General features: G+C 51.4%; 1 protein-coding gene across 2 annotated transcripts in view; it reads left to right on the forward strand.

Moving 5' to 3' along the window:
• The window catches only part of Scarb1 (scavenger receptor class B, member 1), a 66681-nt gene that overhangs the window by 21592 nt on the left and 25928 nt on the right, over nt 1-19161 (forward strand). For both annotated transcript variants that reach the window (XM_017598269.3, NM_031541.2), the window contains exon 2: nt 18060-18217. In XM_017598269.3, coding sequence (XP_017453758.1) covers nt 18060-18217 — 158 coding nt within the window. The remainder of the gene's footprint in view (nt 1-18059; nt 18218-19161) is intronic.

Raw genomic sequence — 19161 nt, forward strand, 5'->3', positions numbered from 1 at the left:
TAAGGGCTGGAGGCCAAGGAGCTAATGTGTCTGTCCCGTCACCCGAGCTGAAATCAGGATGTGTTTCTTTCAGCGGTGGTGCCTCAGCCTCCTAGAGAGGCCTGTGTTAGTCAGCTAGGTCTAAAATTGTGTCCTTAAACAATGGGAACTTGATGGCTAGGCTGGGGAGCTTCTAGTGTCTTGGGGGCTCTTGGCTCTCTCCATTCCTGGAGGTTTTCAAAGCTCCTCAGTGCGTGGTATCAGCGCCTCTCTGTCTCTGCCTCAATGTGGCCTCTTCTGTATTTTCCTTTTCCTCTTCTTCAAAATTGAGTTATCTGTGTTATTTATGTGTATGTGCGTACGCCTGCATGACTTTATGTGTGGCGTACATGCTTGGTCCCCAAGGAGGCCAGAGGACATCAGATCCCCTGGACCTGGGGTTATAGCCACCAAGTAGGTGCCGGGAACGGAACGCTGATGCCCATATCCATTGACTCATTGCTCCTCTTCTTTGGGACCCAACCTAAGGCCAACCATCTTGAGATTCGTTCCTATTTTGAGACAAGAGTCTCACCATGCAGTTTAGGCTGACCTCAGACTCACTCCGAAGCCCAGGCAGCCTTTAAATTCACAATCCTCCTGCCTCAGCTTCCCAAGAGCTGGAGTGACAGGCCTATGCCACTGGGTCCATATGATATTCTTAACTTGATGACATCTGGCCAGACCCTGTTTTCAAATAAGGTCCCGTTCTGAGGTATGAGTGGGTGTCACCTTGATTGATTCGCCTTACCATTGGGCATGCGCCGTGAATGTATGCCCAGCCTCAGCACTGAAGGATTCTGGGATTCAAACCCAGCTGTCATGATGTAAGCTCTACAGAAACCGGAATCCCTCCTGAATGTCACTCCTTCATGGTGGAGATGATAGTCACTCCCTCACCACCATCTGGAGGTCACACAGGGCCACTGGCATGGCCCTGTGTCTTAGGATCGCCAACATATACACATGGCAGATACCTTCTGCCCAGACAGCCTCACTGTGGAAGTAAACTACAAAACAAAGACCGTCAATCTGTCCTGATAGCCAGCTCTCGGCACTTGACAGGAGGGGGCGAGAGGACCAGAAAGCTCAAGGTCACTTCTGCTAATAGTGAGTTCGAAGCCGGCCCAGAGGGGAATGACCCTCTGGGAAGACAAAGGCGTCATGACACTGCTGTCCCCCAGAGTCCAAGCACAGAGGTAACTTTGGTTCATGGCTTTTTGTTCCTTACCTCGAAAAACATGTTTGTGTCTAGGAGAGCCCCTCCCTGCCCTCCCTCTCCCGGCCCCTGGTACCGGTGCGCACTTCCTGCACTTTCGCAGCTTTGGATTGGGCACTCAGATGGCCCCTGGGTCTTCCCCTTCTTTCTAGAGTGCTGGAGAGATCAGCCCTGTTTCCCATCAGCCAAGGCAATGGAGAATGGGGTGTGCATTCAATAGCATATCTCTGGGAAATTGGGCCCATTCCAGAACCATCTTCCCATGTCTTCCGGAGCTTTCTCGGGAGATGTATTAGTTTCTACAGATGCCACTAATTAGCCCTGGCTGGGAGCCTGGAAATCACATCTGCGGATTAAGGTGCCACTACAGCTGAGCTTCCTCTAAGGCCCCAGGAGTCCTGACATACACCCCCTCCCCCCATTCAGCATACTTGCTTGCTTATGCTCAGGTTGATTTCTCCACTCATACAGCACAGGACCCCTTGCCTAAGGAATGGTGCCGCCAACAGTGGACTAGGTCTTCCCATTTCTTTTTTTTTTTTTTTTTTTTTTTTTTTTTTAGGTCTTCCCATTTCAATTAAGCTAATCAAGACAATCCCCATAGGCCAATCCAAATGTAGGCCTTCCACACACTCACACCCCAGCTTTCTTTTTTTCTTTTTTAAAAAAGATTTGTTTATTTATTATATCTTCAGACACACCAGAAAAGGGGATTGGATTCCATTACAGATGGTTGTGAGCCACCATGTGGTTGCTGGGACTTGAACTCAGGACCTCTGGAAACGCAATCAGTGCTCTTAACCTCTGAGCCATCTCTCCAGCCCCACACCCCAGCTTTTATTGAGCACTTGCTCCCCCCAGACACCATGCTGGGTGCTGTCCAGGCATCTTCTCCAGACCCAGATCTGCCCCATCTCTTGAGGTCCACTCGAGGCATTTTCTTTTTTTTTTTTTCTTTTCTTTTTTTTCGGGGCTGGGGATTGAACCCAGGACCTTGCGCTTCCTAGGCAAGCGCTCTACCACTGAGCCAAATCCCCAACCCCCTAGCCAAATCCCCAACCCCCGAGGCATTTTCTAAGTGGACACTCACAGGCACTGAAGTAGAGGTATCCGCCTGAGGTCAGACGAGTGAACTTTGACTCAAATCCACATTTCCAGGGATGGTAGAATTTTTGCGGCAGCTGCTGATAGAGCTGTACCCTCAATGATGGCTGATCTTTAGTGGGGTCCTCCTATTCCTCCTGGAGGGTCGTCTCTGGCGTGTGGCTGAGACCAAGAGACTTGATTCCTTGCACCTCTGTTTCCCTGCTTGTCAGTGGGGCTGGGGCTGTGAGAGATAAATGAGTGGTAATTGGCGAGGCGGACTGGTGTTGCCAGGATCATATCCAGCTGCTGGCTGGCATGGGCAGCAAGGTGGCCAATTCAAGTGGACAGTGATAGCATTGACATCTGGCCTTCGTGTTCCTCCACTGTGTTCCGGGAGGCGTGGGTGCTGAGATCAGAGGCTGCTAGAGCTCTCTAGTGACCTCCTACCTCTGTCCGTCCTCCTTTGTCCTGAGCCTCCTACCTGGTCCAGTGAGGGAGGTGGTAAAGAGGGAAGAGAGGGCCAGAGAGATGGCTCGTCAGGGGTTCTTGCTGCCGAGCCAAATAACCTGAATTGGATCCCTGAAACCCACGTGGTAGAAGGACATACAGACTCCTATAAATTATCCTCTGGTTTCCACACATGTGCTGTGGTGTGTCTGTGCCCTTAGCATTTAATAGATAGATAGATAGATAGATAGATAGATAGATAGATAGATAGATAGATGTGATTTTTAAAATAATAATAATTGGAAGGGTCTAAGAAATGTCCTATGTTTCCTGTAATTCTCCCCTAAGTGTGTAGCCGCATGGAATTGAGGACTACAGGCCCAGGTCTAGTTTCCGACTCAGTCAGAGCCTCATCTTCCAAGGACTCAGTTTCCCCATCTGAGGAGTGGTTGGTGTTAACTCCTGCTTTCAGCTATCAGGACTTAGGGGTCAGCCCACCTACAGGGGGTGTTGACCGTGGTGGGAATCATGATGATGATGATGATGAAGGTGTCCCTGGAGACCTCTCACAACAGGGGACATGTAGAGCCGGACAAAGAAAGGTGAGGAGAGGAAACCAGCTAGGGAAAATGGCCATGGCTGTGGGCAGGAGGCTGCAGCTGGGTGAGCAGCTTGGCCTTTGAGGTCTCCCCACATCTGACCTTCCCAGTCTGGGCTTTCGTGGTTTGCGGTCCAGGAGCAGATAATTGGACCAGGCTATCAGCAGTCAGGGTCACCGAGTCCTTGTGGAAAGTGGAAGGGGGAAGGAAGATATTGAATAGGCTTGGTTTCAAGGTAGAGGCTAATGGGAAGCCATTGCCTGAGTGTGTCATTGTCCCCTACCCAGCCACACTGGCTCTGACTGAGCTCTGGCTGGTAAACAAACACTGGGAATGGAAGGTGTCTGGCTCCTAGTAGATGAGATACCCACAAACTCCAGCTCCAGGTTGGTGTAAGACACTTGGTGCCTAAAGTTACCCCGAAACTTTGGGGATTATTGGTCTGACACCAATTATGACACCATTAATGGTCTGACACCATTATGGGACAGGCACAGAGGTGCAGGGAAGACAGGAGGAGAACTCTGTCGCCTTCTGGAGAAGCCGGCATTCCCTCTTCCTGTTGAGCTGACTGCCCCGTTGCATGCTGGGCTTCTCCCAGACCCTGGAGCTGCATCGCGGGCAGAGAAATGGTCTTGATGGACTATCTGCAATGCATAACACTTACACAGGAGGAGCTGGGGTGGTATGAAGGGCTGTGGTGAGTGTGGCCATCAAGGAGACTGGTGGGGGAGGGGCCTCTGGCACTGAGGAGGTGTAGACCCCTCTGAGGGCCAGATGGAGCATTTCCCCCTGACAGAGAGAACAAAAGTGAGTGTCCTGAGTAGTTCACAGATGGTGGTAGCCCTGGAGCAGATAGATGTTCAGGACACCTGTCGGGGCTGCAGGTTGCTGAGGGTTAAAGGTCATGCACACCCACAAGGACAGCCTCTGTCAGACTTAGTAGGTCACAGGTGGTGTTGCTGGGACTCTAAAGGGTGCAGCTGTGACGGGAGCCTGGTGACAGGTTCTCAAAAGCTAAGTGAAGAATGGCTATCCCGTGTAGCTGGGGAATCGGGACACCACACAGAAGCTGGGGGTGGGGGGACGTCCTAGTACTTAGTGACGCTGGATGGATGGGCAAATAGGAAAACCAAATGAAATACAGAGAGGTGAGCTGGAGAGACGGCTCAGAGGTCAAGAGCTCACAAGGTTCTGGCTCAAAGGTCAAGAGCTCACAAGGTTCTTTCTAGAGGACCAGAGTTCAGTTCCCAGCACCCACATCAGGTGAGTCACAACTACTAACCTCTTTAGGGACTGTGCTTATGTGCACAGAGATACACACACACACACACACACACACACACACACACATTAATGAAATTAAAATTAAATCTTCAGGAATGAAAAGAGGGCTCTCTAAGAGGGAATAGTATACAGCCTTACAAAGGAAGAGAATTTTTGGGGTTGGGGATTTAGCTCAGTGGTAGAGCGCTTGCCTAGGAAGCGCAAGGCCCTGGGTTCGGTCCCCAGCTCCAAAAAAAAGAACCAAAAAAAAAAAAAAAAAAGGAAGAGAATTTTTTTTTGACACAGGGTCTCACGATATAGTCCCCAGGTATATAGTTCAAACTCATGATCCTCCTGCCTCGGCTTTAGAGTTCTGGGATAGCTGCTGCAGAGGAGAGAATTCTCCCTCACACTGGAACATGGATGAACCCTGAAGTTAGATTCTGAGAGACAGCAGGATGGTTGCAACATGATTTGGTTTACCAGGCCTCCTAGAGCACCCGAGGCCTGATGAGGTTGGAGAAATGAGGTGCTGAGGAGGGAGTGGGATGGGGAAGGGGTCAGGTAGAGTGTTGTGTGGAGACAGGGTCTCAGAAGGACAGATGTAAGGGGGTCTGTGGCCATTGTTAGGGGACAGTTGTCCAAAACCATGGGTGTGCTTAACACCATCAGAACGGATGCTTTAACATGGCCGTGCCTTTAATCCTAGCACTCGGGAGGCAGAGGCAGGCAGATCTCTAAGTTCGAGACCAGCTTGGTCTACAGATGGAATTCCAAGTCAGCTGAGGCTACAGAGAAACCATGTCTGGGGTTGATGGTTGGGGGCTGGCGGGGGGACAACAAAACCCAAGTCTGGAGACTTTATCATGATAAAAATGAATAGATCATATGGCTGATGTCCCCTGGAGGGACACGGGTCCCAGCCCTCCTTACTCTGGCTGGGAGAAGAAGGACCCCGTTGCCATGGTGACTGGGTTCCAGCCTGATGAGTTAGAAAACCCCAGTTCCCTGGAAAGTGGCCCCTAGCCGAGCACTGATGCCACAGCCACTGCCCTTCCTCTGGGATTTGGCAGGGCTCTGGCATTGTCCTTGAACCTCAGCCATGGCACAGCTGGAGGCTCTGTGCTATTGTCCTCATCGAAGGTATCTTCCCTGGGACAGCCTTGTGCCCCAGGCTATCCCATGCATTCATGGCCACTGGAAGGGACCCTAAGAGGACCATGCAGTAGTCTGGGGATTAGGCTGGAGAGAGCTGAGGATGGTGGCCCTGGCCAACCCCACCAGCCTTGTGTGGCAATGGCTCAATGGAGAACTTACATATTTCTAAATATTTAAATCTGTAGCTGCTACTGAAAGGATTCCCACAGACCTTGCACTCGGTCTAGTCAGGGCCACCTTCCCTGTGGAATTGGGCTCTACCCAACAGGTGAACTATATGTGTTTCCGGAGGGGTAGGAGGCAGAGAGGCTTTGGGTGGGCAATGAGACAGTCTGCTTCTGTGTCAAATGCATATCTGGCACATGGCTGTTGGGAAGCAGAGACAGGAGGATCATGGGTATGAGGCCAGCCTGAGCTACACACTGAGGTCCAGGCTAGCCTGGGTGACATAACCTGTCAGAAAAACCTCAAGGAAAGATTCCCATTCACCACCTGGCTTGGACTTCGGTAAGTGATAGCCAATTGTCATTAGCCTGACACTTTGGCGCCAGGATCAAGAAACAGGAGCTCCCAGAATCCCTTGGGGCATCCGAAAGGTAACCAGTCTTCTCCCCTTTGTTTTGAGACAGGCTCTTGCTGTGGCTCTGGCTCTGGCTCTGGCTCTGGCTCTGGCTCTGGCTCTGGCTCTGGCTCTGGCTCTGGCTCTGGCTCTGGCTCTCGTGGAAGTCACACGGCCATCCCTTTGCCTTAGCCTCCTAAGTGCAGAGATTGTAGAACGATCTTACCCAGCCCTCTGCTGACTTCCTCTGCATGGGTTGGCTTGACCTAAACTGAGCTGGGTCCTGCATCCACTTGGCTCTGCGTTTTCAGAGTGGGACCCTGAACTAGCTCTACCGTGGCCTGGTGCAGCTCAGCCTGGGGCTGGTGAAGCACATACAGGTTATAGCTTGTTGCTTCTTGTCGCTGGGTCATGGCATGAGCAAACTGGTCCCTCCCTGGTCAGTGGGCTCCGGATTAGGGCTGTGATGGACGCCTCTGGGAATATCACTAAGTCTTTTGCTGGTGTTTTTCTCTCTCTGAGTGACACGTAGGATTGAGTGACAGACTGCAGACAGGTGGGAGTGGGTTCAGGATTCTGCTTTAATAGCTCTCTCCCCATGATGCTGGCTGTGGTGCCGCCACCGCATGCCAGCAAATGCGTCTGATGCTCTGCGAGCTTCCTCTGGTGTCCCTGAGTCATGCAAATTAGGAACCCTCTTCTCCACTCGAAACCGTTTCCCTAAGGGCAGACTCCCGTTCGGTTAACTTTGCCTCACAGTGCTAAGTACCCATGTGGGGCCTTGGAGGCGCAGGGGCAGGTTAGAATGAGCAAACAGATTGGTGGACAACCAATGAATGAATGAATGAATGAATGAATGAGGATGGATGAATGAGCGTTCTCAGCCTGTGCTGTTCAGGGTCAGGGCTGAGTGGAAGTGTCAAAGGGTACAGCCACCATGGAAGCCATGGGGTTAGGGTTAGAAGGAAGCTGCCTGTGGGCTGCACCCAAGCTGGGATGCGACCCTGGCTGGACATTACCTAGATTCTCAAAGGGAGTCAGGAACGAGGCACTTGAGGCTAACCTTGGTTATATCTGACAGGGGTTGGGAGTGGAGTGGGAGAGGGGACTGCGGAATCAGATGGCCACTCTAGGTCTTTTGTTTTTTGTTTTCTTCTCCTTCTGGGGAGGGAGTGTGTGGTGTATCTGTGACAAATCTCTGGGTGTATTTGTGAAGGAGCCACCCTAACTGCTAGACCAGATAAACGGAGAAAGGAAGCTGGACCCCAGCATTTATTCATCCCTCTGCTTCTTGACTATGGGTACAGCCTGGCAAACTGCCTCTGGCTTCTGCCTCTGGCTTCTGCCTCTGTTCCGTTTCCACCATGAGGGACTGCACCTTTGATCAGGGCAGATTAGCCTTCCTTAAGTCAGTCGCTTCTGTCACATGTATGCATATGTGTATGCATGTATGCATGTATGCATGTATGCATGCATGTGTGTATGTATGCATGTATGTGTGCATATGTGTATGCATATGTGTATGCATGTATGTGTATGCATGTGTGTATGCATGTGTGTGTTTATGTATGTGTGAATGTATGCATGTGTATATGCATGCATGTGTATATGTATGTATTATGCATGTATGTGTGTATACATTATGTGTATATGTATGTATGAGTACATATGTGTATATGCATGCATGCATGCATGCATGCATGTATGTATGTATGTATGAAGCCAGGGTCCTGTGCCGATACCACACAATCACTCTGATGTTAATATTTGGGCCTGGAGACTTGAGAATCGGAGTTTCTATCGAGTCTGGGGAAAATCACTGCTCAACGGAAACCTGTTAAACAGTAACAGGCCCCAGAGCAAGAGCTGACCTCACATGCCTCCCATAAGGCCTCTCTCACTGACAGCTGTCCGTGGTCCAGACCCGGTTGATATGCGCATCTGCTCCCTGTTCAGCACTATAGGGGTTCTCCTCTGGATGGTCCTTGGGAGCAGGAGTATAGCCCAGGGATCGACATACACATAGGTGTTTGTGTCCAGTCCCATCCAGCCCTGGAGCGGCTCTCATTGCTCGTCTCCAGGGAAACCCACTAGGTCCTGATGTTGCCCTGGAGGATGCAGGGTCCTTCTGATGGAGTCAACTTAGCCCTCTTTCCTGGGGCTCTGACTTTTATACCTAGACAGGTTCTCTGCCCTGTCAAGCTGGGGTCAAAGTGAGGTCACAAGGCTTGTATCTTGAGGACACCTTTCTACCTCTGTCCCTACGATGTGCCTGTGTGTCACAGGAGCAGAAACCAGTTTCCCCATGCCCTGAGGGACTCTCCAGCCACACCCTGTGACGTCTAGGGATCATTCGAGGACATGACTATGCATGCCCCAGCCACTTGAGTGTGGACGTTGGCGTCACCCTTGTGTATTAAGCTACTATAACAAAACTCTTGAAAACGTTTATGGTCAACCCGTGGGCAGGTGCTGACAACAGTGAACAAGTACTTAGATCTAGCAGGCGAAGCCATGGCACTGACACAGTCCCACCAGCATTGTGCACACATTCTGGTTGCCCCACAGCCTTGCCAACACTTATGATTATCAAGCCTTGTTTTAGCTCTGCTGGTATATGGCATAGAGCTTCTTGTGAGTTTGGCGGATACGTCCAGAGTTGGTGGAGTGACTTTATGATGTCAGTCTTTATGTTCTGCCACCCTTTCGGTCTCAAAGCTGCCTCACAATCCAAGGGAGCTGTGTAGCTCACTCCTTCAGTACCAAATTTCTGGGTGGGGGTGGCGGGTGTTTCACTGAAGCCACCAGAACTTTTAGTGTGGTGAGAGGGGCTGTTTTATACAAAGATTGGTCCTGTCCATTTTCTTCCCTGCTCTGGTTTAGGCCTAGTCTTATGCACTGGGAGCTCAGCAGAAGCTGTGTGGGTGCTGGGAACTGAACCCAGGTCCTTTGTAAGAGCAGCTAGTGCTCCTAACCACTGAGCTATCTCTCCAGCCATTCCTGGTATGTAGTGTCTTCAAGCCCTAGTCTGGATTGTCCTTTGGGGGCTCTTCTTTCCTGTTTGCATGGTACCCTACAGGGCTGGAACATTGTGACTGGCTGGCTGGCCGGTTGGCTGGCTCAAACCTGACAGGGTATGTCTCAATCCAGATCTAGGACTGGTGAACCATTGGCAATGACCAGAACTGTTTCCTCTTCCTCCTCCTCCCCCACTCTTCCTCTTCCTCCTCTTCTTCTTGTTTTGGAGATAGGGTTTCTTTGTGTATTCCTAGCTGTCCTGGAACTCACTTTGCAGACCACCAGGTTAGCCTCGAACTCAGAGATCCACTTACTTCTTCTGCCTTCCAAGAGTTGGGATTAAAGGTGTGAGCTGGCCTCTGCCGGCTGGAACTGTGCTTTTGAACCTGAAATATGTGTTTGCCGTGATTTCTTGGGGGAGGAGGGACTGGGTTTTGCAATTTCCCGGGTCAGATTAATGATTGCTTTGTGAAGCTACAGGCACCTGAGCTGAGCCAGCAGGGAGGGCGTGGAGAGGCTAGGAGCAGTGTCCTGCAGATCCTGTGCAGTCTTGGTCTTAGAGACCGAGCCTGGGTGAGCTTCCGTCTCTGTGCTCTTCATGGACCAGAGGCCTCTGAGCCTAATGCCTCTGCCTGGGATATACAGTTAGAGAGTCAGTGAGGTGAAGTGACGGAAGAGTCCACTGGGGCCCTAGCACCTCATGTAGGGGCCTTGATCAGCTCCATCTGGTTTTTTGTTTGTTTTTCTTTTGTATGGAGCCTCTGACATCCAGGTGTGTTTGGTTCCTGCCGGCTGACTCTTAACCTGGCCATTAGAGTACCGACTTACCCCAGGACCAACCCCTGTGTCACTCCTGGTTTGGCTTGCCCGGAACCCACCTCAGACTCAAAGTATTTGTTTATCTGGTGCCCAGCCACCCTACCTAATCCTACTCTGGAAGGCAGATGGCTTATTCTGTGCTGTACCACACAGCCAAGCCACTCACTGCTGGACACGAAGCACCTGCCTAGTATGTATTGGGGTCAGGGGAACAGGAATACAAGTAAATGATCGGAACACACACAGGTCCTCGTTGTGCAGAGTGTGGCGATTGCTCCAGTTTACCTGTCTCTCAGGCACGTTGGTGTGCATTTTGAAGGTCCCCAAGGCTTGCTTTTGCGGAGTGGACTCGAGGTAGTATGGCTCCCCGCGGAAGGAGGAAACCTCTGTGTATTAGTCTTCAGTATTGCGATAATGAAAGATGCAGGCTTGATGTTGCCATCGTGTGCATCTGATGAGGCCGCCTGGTGCTGCTGCAGACTGCTGGGAGCAGCTGTGGGTGGAGAAAGCACAGTGGGAAAACCAGAAGGCAAAGAAAGTCTCCCACCCCGCCCCCCCTCCCGCTCCCGCAGCCCAGCCGGTTCCCAGTGAGGCCCCGCCTCCTGAGCGTCCCAAGCGTCTCACCAGGCTTCTTGTCCGAGACCACGACCCTGAAGCATGGGAGTAAAGTTTTTGGAGTCGTTTTGAAAGCAATGATGGGGGGGGGGGGCGGGGATGAGTGTCCTTGAAGAAGACGGAAAATGAGGTGCAGCGGGGCAGCGGAAAGGAGGTGACAGAGAAAGCAAGAATGAGAGCCAAGAGTCTGTGAGAGGCCCGGAGGCTCAACGCTGGGGGTCGGGGATGCTTTCAGGCCGGCTGGCCCGGAAGGTTGGTACTTTGATAAGGCCTCCCACATGATGGGAGCTGTGATCACTGGGACCTCCAGGCCTGTCTGGGTCCCTGCCTGTTGGGACCATACTCAGATTGTCTGGTCAGCATCAGTCCATACAGGAGGCCACCTGCAAACCTCTTGTATGGAAGTCAAGGGTCCTTCTACCCCTCCACCATGTCCTACACTGGGCTGGGGACCAGCTGGGAAGTTCAGGCTTGTGCAAGCTAGAAGTCTCTCTCTCTCTCTCTCTCTCTCTCTCTCTCTCTCTCTCTTTCTCTCTCTAAAGACAGAGTTTCTCTGTGTAGAAAGTATTTTTTTTTTTTAACTTTTGAGAATCACTTAATTGGAAAAATAGACAAACGACAGACAGGGAAGGTGGGATATTGTCCCTCATCACACATCCCGAGGCTATTGTCCCCAACCTGGCTGGACTCGAAAAGCCTAAGTCCTGGGTCGGCTCAGAAATATTCTCTTGGGCTAGAGGCAGAACTCAATGGCACGGTGTGAGGACTGGGGTTCACTCCTGGTGTGTCCCCAAATGACATTGTTTGTGTCACATGTGTGCATGGATGTGTGTAGAGGTCAGAGGTCAATTCAGCATTGTTCCTCAGGATTGATTCACCTTTCATTCATATATATGTATATATATATATATATATATATATATATATATACATTTGTTTTTTATTTTATACACGTAGGTGTCTGTGTCTGTATGTCTGTGCACTGTGTACATACTTGGTGACTTCGGGGACCAGAGGATGATGTCATCTCCCATGGAGCTGGAGTTAGAGATGGTTGTGAGGCACCAAGTGGGTGCTGGGATTTGAACCTCTGTCCTCTGGAAGACCAGCCGATGCTCTTAACCATTGAGCCATCTCACTTTTTTATTCCAAGGCAGGGTCTCTCACTAGGATCTGAGTCTCACTATTTTTCAGCTAGCCTGACTCGGCAGCAAACCATGGGCACCATCCTACTGTCTCCACCTCTCCAGAGCTGGGAAAACAAGCAAATACCACCATACCTGGCTTTGAATGGGGGCCAAACTCGGGTCCCCAACACTCGGGAACCAAGCATTTTACAACTGAGCCATCTCCCTAGAATTCAAAACTCAGTTCTCAAGAACAGAGGTCAAAGGCGCTCACAGGATGCTGGACCCTCTAGGGGTTCATTTCCCACAATGGTGGATTATGGCGCTCCAGAATTGGCTTGGGCTCCTTCCTCAAAGTCTTCTGAGGTCCTGCCAGGGGCCTGGCGCTGCTCAGAGTTCACGGATGCAGCTTAAGCATCGTTGGTGGGGTTTATGGCCTGGCAAGGAGACATTAGCACAATACACAGGATGAGTTCATTAACGTAATCAGGAAAGCAGGGAGAGAATCTCGGGAAAAAAACAAGAGTTCTGGAGGGAGCTCAGGGCTCTGGGTGGGTTGTGTGGGGGTTCCTGAGCACAGACACGGGATCCCAGGAGGCCTTGCCCAGGAACATGGAAGGCAGTAGGAACAGCCAGTACAAGGGTCTGGGTGAGAGTGTGATCCTCCAAGGCAGAGCAAGGATGTCCGGCTGCAATAATGGGGACAGTGGTAAGGCACAGGACTAGAGATGCCACTGGGCCAGACAGGCCAAGGCTCATAGGTCAGTGTTAGTAAGCATGGTAAAATTTATAATAAAAGAAACAAACCACTTGGTGGGGGGTGGCCATACATATGCCTGGGCACACGCAGAAGACACAGGACAATTTGTTGGCGTCTTCTGTCTTTCTGTCGTGTGGGTCCCAGGGACTCAGCTCTGGTTCTTAGGCTTGGGAATAAACACCTTGATTTTGCCAGCCGAAATCTGGAAGGTGGTGGACCCTGAGCTCCAGGTAGGGGAACCCCACAGGCATTCTGTTCCCCACACTGGTCGCTGTACTCGAGGCACCTCATCCTGCCTCTCAGAACACCCCAACCGCCCATCGCCCCACGGTTTTTGAGTGAGATTCTGGCTAGTCCCCTGTGCCCAAAAGAGCCAAGCAGGATCTTTGGGGAGCCTTCCCTTCCAGCTCTCCTGAGAGTGAGAGGCAGTCAACCTGTTCCTGATGAGAGCCTGAGGGCACTCTCCATAGCTCCGCTGGCCGAACCTTGGGAATCCCTCTGGGGCAGAGTTTTCAGACTGGGATGTTATCTTTCTGATATGGGTTGTGACATCCCTGGGGTGTGTGGGCAACTGGCGTTTAAAACATGGTGTGTGTGTGTGTGTGTGTGTGTGTGTGTGTGGTGGTGGTGGTCGGGTGCCAGAGAAATGGCTCACAGGTTAAGAGGAGAGAGAGAGGGGCTGGGATTTAGCTCAGTGGTAGAGCGCTTACCTAGGAAGCGCAAGGCCCTGGGTTGGGTCCCCAGCTCCGAAAAAAAGAACCAAAAAAAAAAAAAAAAAAAAAGAGGAGAGAGAGAAAGAGAGAGAGAGAGAGAGAGTGTGTGTGTGTGTGTTGGTGGTGGTGGTTGGGTGCCAGAGAAATGGGTCACAGGTTAAGAGGAGTGTGTGTGTGTGTGTGTGTGTGTGTGTGTGTGTGTGCGCGCGCGCGCGCGTGCCAGAAGACAGTGTTGGATTTCCTGGAAGCTGGAGTTACAGCTTTGAGAACTACATGATGTGGGTGCTAGGAACTGAATTCAGTCTTTTGGAATAGCCACAAGTGCTCTTAACCACTGAGCCATCTTCCCAGCTCCACGCCCCCCCCCCCAAATTACAAACAAATAAATAAATAAAAGCTAAAACACTGTAAGAGCCAGGTATAATGATATCCCAGAATCCCTGTAATCCAGACATTGAAGAGGCAGAGGCAGAAAGACCAGAAGTTCAGGGTTATCTTCAGCTACATAGAGGGTTCACGGCCAGCCTGGGCTACATGAGACTTCATCCCATACAAAGAAGCCCCCAGACACCCTATCGAGTAGACTATCAAGTCAGAAACACTGTAGTTGGGATGGAAGTCATTTTGTACTGGGGAGGTTGCCCTGGGTGGCAGGCAGCATTTGGAAGCTGGTACTCGGGGTGCCAGATAAGGGCTCCACAGAGCCACAGGGCACTGTACAGATATGATCTACTTCAGAAGTGCACATAACTACCCTCTGGCTGCCCAGGCTGTGTACCTTATCCGTGCCCTCCCTTCTTTAGCGTGGGCTTCCTATTTTTTTTGCACAGTGTTCTGGGAAATTATATCCTACTTGGCTTTACAGTTGACCTTTTAAAAATGATGGGTGAGTTTCAGTTTGGGTATACAATGTAGGGGCCAGCAAGATGGCTCAGTGGGTGAAGGCGCCTGCCGCCAAGCCTGATGTCCTGAGTTCGATTCCCTGGGGTCCACATGGTGGAATGAGAGAAGAACTGCAGATTGTCCTCTGACCTCTACTACACCATACTCACAAATAAGTAAGTGTGATGATTAAAAGAATAAAATCCTTTATTGAGACATGCCGACCTTGTCTGTTCCGGAATTTGCCACAGTAGGACTCACACCCTGTGTGCATTAGCTTCTTTCTGTCTCCTCTCCCCCGAGAAGTACACTGAGTCCTCCCCTTTTTCTATTTGAGATGGTCTTACGTAGCCCAGGCTAGCCCTGAACTCACTATGCAACCGAGGAAGACCTGGGACTCCTGATCCTCCTGCCTGTGCTTCTGGAGGTGTGGGCCACTGTGCCCACTTTGTTCAGGGCTGGGGATGGACCTGATTTAATCCACCAGGTCATACACACGGAGTCATGAGCACCCGTGGGACTTGTCTCCAGTTGCCAGAGGCCCTCCAGATGTTTCCTAGGGCCTCGGTTTATAAACACTCCTGTCAAGGGTGGACATGGAGCCTGGCACGCTCTCGCAGCCGTCCAGCCCTTGCTGGAACGCCCTCCTGGGACCTTTTCCTGGCAAAGCCTGTTTTGTTCTCTGGCTATTGTGAGGCGGGCCATTGCTGTACAGCAAGACTGGCCTCAGACAGTCAGTCAACCCCCTGCCTCAGCTGCCTGAGCGCTAAGGTGACTGGCGTGCACCCCGGTACCCAGAACTCTTGGTCCTTTTTTTTTTCTTTTAAGTTTTTCACAGTGCGTTTCTTTTGTTGTGGTGATAGGGATTGAACCTAGGACCTTGGGGCTGGGGATTTAGCTCAGTGGTGGAGCGCTTGCCTACTAGCAAGCACAAGGCCCTGTGTTCGGTCCTCAGCTCCGGAGGGAAAAAAAAAGACAAAATAAATAGAACCTAGGACCTTGCACATGCCAGGCAAGCTCTCTTCCACTGAGCTACGTCTCTAGCACTTGTTCACATTTTCTTTTATTTTAAACACAATATTGTTTATTTAGTCTTTGAGAACCCCAACATTCATACAATGTATTTCAATGATACACAGGCTTGCTACTTTTCCCTACAGGCCACTGCTAACTTTATATCCAATTTTTTAATTTTGTTTTTGTTCTCCCCACCCTCCTACCCCACCCCCCTACCCCACCACCACCCCACCCCGGCTTTAAGGCAGGGTCTCTCTGTGTAGCTCTGACTGGTCTCAGACTCACGTAGATCCTTCTGCCTCTGCCTCCCAAGTGTTGGGAGTAAAGGCGTGTGCCACCACATCCAGTGCTTTCTTCCTTCCTTTTTCCCATTAATTACCCACTCAATCCGATCACTGTGGCCCATGGGCACATAGGTAGGGGGCAGGTTTACACTATGCACATGTAGCGAAATAATAGGACTGGGGGAGTGGGGAGAACAGCATCTCCAGAGCCTGTGAGCTCTGAGCCATTGGTTCTTGGCCAGATTTATAGAGAAAGCCTTAAATCCAGTCAGGAAGGGATTGGTTGTCTCCACGGCGTTCATGCCACTGGTGCGGGCATATTCTTACCAGGCTGATAAGCTACAGGGCAGCTTGCAGGGGTCACAGCTGGGTGAAACCTGTCGACGGCTTTTTTTTTTTCCCCTGCTCCAGCCGTCTGCAAAGCACCCTCCTGCAGTGTGAATGCTGCACACCAGTCTTTTTTCCCTCCAAGTCCCGTGATCAAAGTGTGTGGTACCCTCCGCAATAGGCTCTTCCCCATCGAGTTCCCAGGCAACTGAGAACAGTAGTAATAGCCTGCATTGTTGGTGATCACCGGGTGACAGCGATGCCTGAACCAGTCACATTGCTCCTTGCCAATGTCGGATTCTTTGCCAACTCTCATTTAGAGAGTTCAGTGGACTCGGTACTTGGTCCATGGCCAGACCTCATATGTCACCGGGGTAAAGCGCCCGTGATAGTCAATGTCTCACAGGGATATGGTGTTGGCCAAGAAGGGGAAGTGTAGTACAGAAGGCAAGGCCTGTCGTGGGGTAGCCAGGGACATTCTGCCTGCTGCTCCCAGGGTCTTGAAATGCCTCTCGTTTGCACCAGATGCTCAGGTTGTGGGTGACCAATGGCCACAGGGGTAGGAAGGTGCAGCAGGGTATCCCTTAAGTGGACTCAGCAGAGAATTTTCTTTCACTGAGTCCCATGAAGGACAGGTTAGACCCAGCCATGGCTTTAGTGCCAGGGGTCTGGTAGTACTCAAACACAAACACAGGCCCAGCGAGGCAAGCTAGACCTGAGAGAGTGAGACCCAGTGTCTGCTTGCCTTGGAGTCCACACTGACATGGGGCTGGATTTGACCTGCCAGTTCTGGCTTGCCACCTCTACTGGAGCCTCTGCCTGTTGTTTCTCGCTGTGTGGGGACAGTGGGGTGGTTGTCCTTGTCTGGAAGGTCTAGTTCAAAGACAGTCAGAGGTGACGTAAGCTGCCCGAGACTTGGCTTTTGAACATTGCCGTCTCTGATGAGCTGGGGGTGGTGACTCTTAGCTCTGTGGCATTGCAGAAGTCCAAGGTCACGGAATGGTCCACCTCTTTCTTTTAACCTTGGAGAAAATCCGTATTTCTGTTTTGAGACAGAGTCTCATTTACTGTGTATCCCAGGCTGACCCCAAAGTTACTATCTTCCTGTTTCAGTGTCCCAAGTGCTAGTAGGACAGACAACCTCGCATGACTGGACCCAGGGCTGCCTGCATGCTGGGCAAACACTAAGCAACGCCCCTGACCCTGCTTGCTGTTTTTTTTGTCCCTCACAGCTGGCGACTCTCAAGAATTCAGTCCTCTTCCCTCTCCCTGCTCTCTCAGTTCGTCACACAGCACCGTCACACAGCACCGGCTTCCCCTCCAGACATAGAGTCCCTGTCTCCCTGATTTGCTCAAAGCTCCACAAGGCTGGAGACAGACAGCCTGTCTACTTCCCACTGCTGTTGAAAGTAACTGCTCACAACATGCTTGATGAATGAATGAGTGAAAAAGGAGTTAGTGAATGAATAAGAGAACAAGGGGATGAGGGAGTAAAAGTGGAATGATCAGTGAATGAATGAATGAATGAATGAATGAATGAATGACTTTCTGGATGAGTGATTGACTGAAAGGATGGAGTGACAGCCACCTGTGCAGGGTTCCAGTCCTTGAAGCACTGTCTTAGTTTCTGTTTTGCTGTGAAGAGAGACTGTGACGAAGACAACTGGTATAAAGCATTTAACTGGGGAGCTCGTTTACACTCTCAGGGGCTCATTAGTCCGTAATCCGCATGGCAGGGAGCATGGCAGCAAGTGAGCTGGATGTGGTGTTGGAGTAGTAGATGAGACGTTACATTCCTGATCCACAGGCAGAGAGACTGACAGACAGACAGACAGAGACAGAGAGACCCTGGGCTTGGAGTGGGCTTTTGAAACCTCAAACCCTGCCCCTAGTGACACACCTCCTCCAAAGCCACACCTCCTCCAACAAGGCCACACCTCCTCCTCCAACAAGGCCACACCTCCTCCTCCAACAAGGCCACACCTCCTCCGACATCAACACACTTCCTATTCCTTGTAAGCAGTTCACCAACTGGAGACTAAGCATGCAAATATCTGAGCCTGTGGGAACCAGTCTCAGGCAGCTGTTGCAGCGCCATAAAGTGTTGATGGCTCTCCTCATACTTCTCCCTGTGTCTCCCCACAGAATGTCCGCATAGACCCCAGCAGCCTGTCCTTTGGGATGTGGAAGGAGATCCCTGTTCCCTTCTACTTGTCCGTCTACTTCTTCGAGGTGGTCAACCCCAGCGAGGTCCTAAATGGCCAGAAGCCAGTAGTCCGGGAGCGCGGACCCTATGTCTACAGGTGAGGCCAGGCAGGGTGGGGTGGGACTGTGGGGGGTGGGGCCGTGTGTGAGTGGGGATCTGCTGCACTGAGCCTTGGAGATTGGTTGCTCCAGAGGTGGGCCAGGCACAGAAGTGGGAGGCCATAGTAGCTGACAGTCTGTGGAGAGGCGATGTGTGTCTGGGGCGAGTGCATAGGTCATGGGGTGAGGGCTAATGCGTATGTGTATTTGATCTCATCATGGGTGTGGGGCACAGAGGATTCACGAGTGCACAAAATGGGCAAAATGGCTGCTCTTGAGTCAGAAAAGTCAAACAAAGGTACAGAAGGAAAGCCAGTTACACGGCACCTAAGAAATGAGCCACAAACAGGGAGGGGACAGAGAGAATGGAGAGGGCTTGACATAGCCTCTGTGGGCCTGCCTGAGGAGGAGGAGGAAGAGGAGGAAGAAGAGGAAGAGGCAGAGGAAGAAGAGGAGGAGGAGGAAGTGGAGAGGAGGAGGAAGAGGAGAGGAGGAGGAGGAAGAGGAAGAGGAGGAAGAGGAGAGGAGGAGGAAGAAGAAGAGGAGGAGGAGGAAGAGGAGAGGAGGAGGAAGAGGAGAGGAGGAGGAAGAGGAAGAGGAGGAAGAGGAAGAGGAGGAAGAGGAGAGGAGGAGGAAGAGGAAGAAGAGGAGAGGAGGAGGAAGAAGAAGAGGAGGAGGAGGAAGAAGAAGAGGAAGAGGAGGAGGGGGAGGAGGAGGAGGAGACTTGTGACTTAAGGCATGGGAAGGAGACATGTGAACCTGGGACAGTAGGGTGAGCAGTGCAAAGGGCTTGAGGCAGGAGCACTGGGGAAGAATAGGGGAGCCAGCTTATGGTACAGGTCCCTCTGGGGCTGAGAGGTGCAGGGTCTGGAACTTGCCCACCGGCAGCTCTTTCCTCAGCTTCTTGTGGGTAGAACCGCCTGCTAAGGTGGGAGTATTATTA

Source organism: Rattus norvegicus, chromosome 12, assembly GCF_036323735.1.
Source record: "Rattus norvegicus strain BN/NHsdMcwi chromosome 12, GRCr8, whole genome shotgun sequence".
NCBI classification, from domain to species: domain Eukaryota; kingdom Metazoa; phylum Chordata; class Mammalia; order Rodentia; family Muridae; genus Rattus; species Rattus norvegicus.